Source organism: Leptopilina heterotoma, unplaced genomic scaffold (genome assembly GCF_015476425.1).
Source record: "Leptopilina heterotoma isolate Lh14 unplaced genomic scaffold, ASM1547642v1 Lhet_47, whole genome shotgun sequence".
Lineage (NCBI taxonomy): Eukaryota > Metazoa > Arthropoda > Insecta > Hymenoptera > Figitidae > Leptopilina > Leptopilina heterotoma.
Window position 1 is genome coordinate 108,234 of NW_025111098.1, and position 4,364 is coordinate 112,597.

The 4,364-nt window shown below is 25.7% G+C and overlaps 1 protein-coding gene across 1 annotated transcript; it reads right to left on the reverse strand.

Moving 5' to 3' along the window:
* Positions 1-2,696: 2,696 nt before the first annotated feature.
* LOC122507402 (THAP domain-containing protein 5-like) lies at positions 2,697-4,120 on the reverse strand. The gene is made up of 2 exons (XM_043620086.1): positions 3,725-4,120; positions 2,697-3,609 (listed from the first exon to the last, which is right to left on the reverse strand). Exons 1-2 carry the CDS (start codon positions 3,980-3,982, stop codon positions 2,776-2,778), a joined length of 1,092 nt encoding a protein of 363 aa, XP_043476021.1. The 5' UTR covers positions 3,983-4,120; the 3' UTR covers positions 2,697-2,775.
* Positions 4,121-4,364: the final 244 nt, after the last annotated feature.

The window sequence follows — 4,364 nt, forward strand, 5'->3', positions numbered from 1 at the left end:
TTTCAAAAATTTCAAATTCAATAATTTATAAGAATATTATTTTATAAAACATGAAGATATCGATCACTCCGAGTCTTCGATTCGGAGTGATCGCTTTCTTCTTGTTTTATAATAATTAAAACTTGCTACTTTGTTACTGTAACTTCTTCAAAAATTATTTTCATCACGATTATTCATTTCTAGAATTTTCAACTAAAATTCTTCTTTAAATCAATTTTTTATAATAATTTTTGAAAAAGTTCTTTGAGAATTTTCAAATTTTTTTTACAATTTAATTTTATGAAATTTTGATTATTCTGACAGTCCTCAATTAAAAATGTATTAGAAATTAAAAACTTTAAATAATTAAAAAAAATTCCATTAAACTTTTTGAAAAAAATTATGTCCTTAATTAAAAGTATGAAACGTTCAAATTTTCAGAGATTTTAATTTGAAACCTTCTAAAAATTCAATTATTTCTAAAAATCCACGCTATAATGCTTTCAATATTCAATTATAATCTAAAATTTTAACTGAAATTGATTTTTAAATCAATATTTATTAGAAAATTCTACGAGAATTTAATTATTTAACGACAAAAATAAGTATTTTATTAAATAATTAAATGTTTCTTAAAATTGGATTTTCATATAAAGAATTTTATTAACAAAATTTTTAAATAATTTAATTCTCTTGACAAATTTTAATAAAATTTTTAAGAATAATTTCATTTGTTTAGAAATTTGATGAAAATTGTATTAAAAATAATTAAAATTCTGCCAAGAGTTTTATTACATCATAAAATTTTTGAAAATAATTGAATTTAGGAAAGGAATTTCATTTTTTATATAGATAATTGAAATGTTGACGAGAATTTTTGTAAATTTTTTAACATAATTGAATTTCTGCGAAGAATTAGAATACTTTTGAAAATAATTGAATTCCTGAGACGAATTTTATTAAAATATCTTTTTTAATAATTGAATTCTTTTGTGAAATTTTATTGAAATAGTAGACATTGAAAATAATTGAATTTTGACAAATTTTTGAAATCAAATTAAATTTCTACAAAGAATTTTATGAAAATTATTTTTAAAAAAATTCTATTGTCACAAAGAATTTGATTATTTATGAAAATAATTAAATTTTTTGAAGAAATTTAATTAAAAATGTATTGAAATTTGAAAATAATAATTAAATTGTAATAAATAAATTGTAGCAAAATTTTTTTAAATAATTGAATTTCTTTGCTGAATTTTAATAAAATTTTTAAGAATAATTACATTTTTTGAGGAATTCCATTAAAACTGTATTAAAAATTTTTAAAAAATTGAAAGTCTGCGATGAGTTTTATTATGAATTTATGAAAATAATTGAATCCCTGTAAAAAATATTATTTATGAAAATCTTTGAATAATATGTAATTTGAAATTAAAATTTTGTTAAAAATCTTTAAAAACAGGCGAAATTCCAGAAATTTGTTTAAATTCCATTTTATTTCCAGGTTTTCCATACCCTTTTCTAAATTCCATACCCAGTAAACGAAAACTAATTGAAATGAATTAAAAACAATTCACAAAGAGCTTTCGTGAATCCCGCTTTGTGACAAATACGAATTGGAGCCATGATGCAATTTTCCTGAATTCGTGAAAACTGTATTGAACTTCCGAACCTTCTATCCGTACCAATTCACTGGACAAGTTTTGAGCCTTTAATTGTTTTTCAATTCGTTAGCACGAATTCAATGCATTCCTTGGCCATTTCTTTCGAATGCGAATTCGTTTGGACAAATTGGTACATATTGAATTAAATTCAATTGAATATACAAAGAGCTTGAGTGAATCCCGCTTTGTGACAAATACGAATTGGAGCCTACCAAAAATGTTAATTCGTTTCAATTCATTTGAATTAGTTTTTTTTTACTGGGTACCTTTTCCAGGTTTTCCTGGATTTCCAGGCTCTGTGCGGCAACCATGTTAATAAGAATTATTACAAACCATAAATCTTTCTTCTTTAAAGATTTTTATATGGCAATGAGATAAAAACATTTTTTAATTTTAAGTTAAAATTTTCTTAAAAATCTTTAACAGGCAAAATTCCAGAAAATTTTTTAAATTTACGACGAATTAAATTGATATTATTGTTAAATAAATGATCATTTTTTTCAAAATCCATACGACTGATTGTTCACAGAATCATGCAATAGACGATAAAAATCATCAAAATTATCACAACTTAAAATTTTTATTTTTAGAAAATTTCGATTTTCATTTTAGAAAATAGGTACCAACTAATCAATTGTTTTTCAAATTTTAAATACTCAATATTATCAGAAAAAAATTACTTCCAATAAACAGCAAAAATTTAGATAGGTTGAAATTTTTCTAATCCCTACCCTTATAAATGTGCACGCCCGCATAAAAAGGCACCACTTTGTCGATTTTTTAGGAGATAATCGCAATCTTCTAAAAATGGTTCAGATTTTTTATTTTTATTTTATTGTCAAGAACCAAAGTACTAAGTGTCCCACGTTAAATTATACATTTACGTTAACTTTATCGTAATTAAAATATTTAAAAATCTTAATTTAAGCTCATCGAATTAAATCGGCTGAAAATTCGATGATCTATGAATCTCACTAATTTAAGGAGGAAACACTAGTTGTAAAGTTAAAAAGAAGTGCCTTTTTCAAGAATTTTTTCCTAATAAACTATGAATCTGTTATAAAAATACTATTTATTACCTAAAAGTACATAAGAACTCAATTTCAAAACAATTCGTTGAAAATCTTTTTGACTAAATCGTAAGATGTTTTTTTGACAGGGTAACTTTTCCCTTTTCGCACGATTGACAAAGTTTTGATTTATTTCCACTCGGATCTAAAATGAGGGAACACTTATTATGTCTTAACGTGCCTATCGAATCTTTGAAGGTAAATGACGTGGTCGAATTACAAATAAACGATGATGGAGATGCGAGTCCTTGACAAATTTCCAATTTATGCAAAGTTTTTATGGCATCTTCTACTTCAGCAGAAGATACGTAGGGTTTCAATAGTCCAACAGTTTTATTTTCTAAGGAACAATTCATAACTAAAGTGTGTACCCTCATGTCTCTACACAAAATAATTTTTTTATGATGTATAGTTTTCACTTTGTCATCGATCAATTTCGCGGTGCATTGCGAAAATTCTATGGCACGAATTTCTCCACTATCGATGTCGTAGCGCACCCAAGTCTCCGGCAAGTCAAAGGAATTTTTTGACGAGATTAAAGAATCAAAAAAGGCGAATCTTTCAGTTTCTGATAAGTCTTCGTGATGCACAGAGCTGGATAGTGTGGGTTCATGTATAGGTACTTCGTAGTTTCCATTGTTTCCATCATCCATATTTACTTCGTTTTCCTCAATATTAGGGCTTAAAATTTTACTATTACTCGAGAAATTTTCTGCCTTTGTTAAATCATCTTTTTCAAGAGATTTCGTGTTTGAAGAATGAGTGGAATTCAGGGGCTCTTTATCTCTTTGAGTTGGTGGCTTTCTTTCTTTCACAATTTTTGTAAGATATTTTGGGCAATTTGGGAAAATCGATGGCACGATTCCCTTTTTCAAACGTGGAATTTTGTAATCCATCTATAAAAATGTAAATAATTCTTTTTTTATTCAAGTTAAAAAATAAAAATTTAAAAGGCGCCTTTTAATTTTTTCAATAGTTTTAATACTATATTAGTTTTGTATATATACTTACAGACGCCATAACCTTTCCGCTAGGATCTTTAACTTCTCGCTTCCATAAGATGTCCTCTGGGCGAAAATGCTTTTCGCAAACTACTTGCCCTGGTCTTATTGCAAAATTTTCCCTCAAAATTGCTCTTTGCCACTTTTCTAAATTTTCTTTTCCCATAGGGACCGAGAAAAAGTGGATTTTTCTGTCACTTTTTTCTGACTTGTAGCCAGATTTACAATTGGGGGCAATACACGAGTGCCCTTTACAATATTTTGCCATTATATAATACTTGTAATTAATTTTTTTTTTAATTTTCCACAAAAAGTCACTTTATTTTCACATTTGTTTAAAAGTATACCTAAATAGATATTTTCAACCGCTTTCAACACAGTAAATGAAGATGGCAAATATTCCGAACGCGACGTGCGTACTGCGCTTTATTTTCTTTAAAAAATAAAGGTGAAATCCTGCAACGAATTTTTATTATTCATCATAAAATTAAAATACTTATTTATAAAAATAATTTATTTCTTACCAAGAATTTTATAAATTTTTTTAAATAATTCATTTCTTTTTACTAATTTTATACAAATTCTAATTTAAATAATTGAATTCCTAAGAAATTTGTATTATTCATGAAAATAATTGAATTCTTAGGATA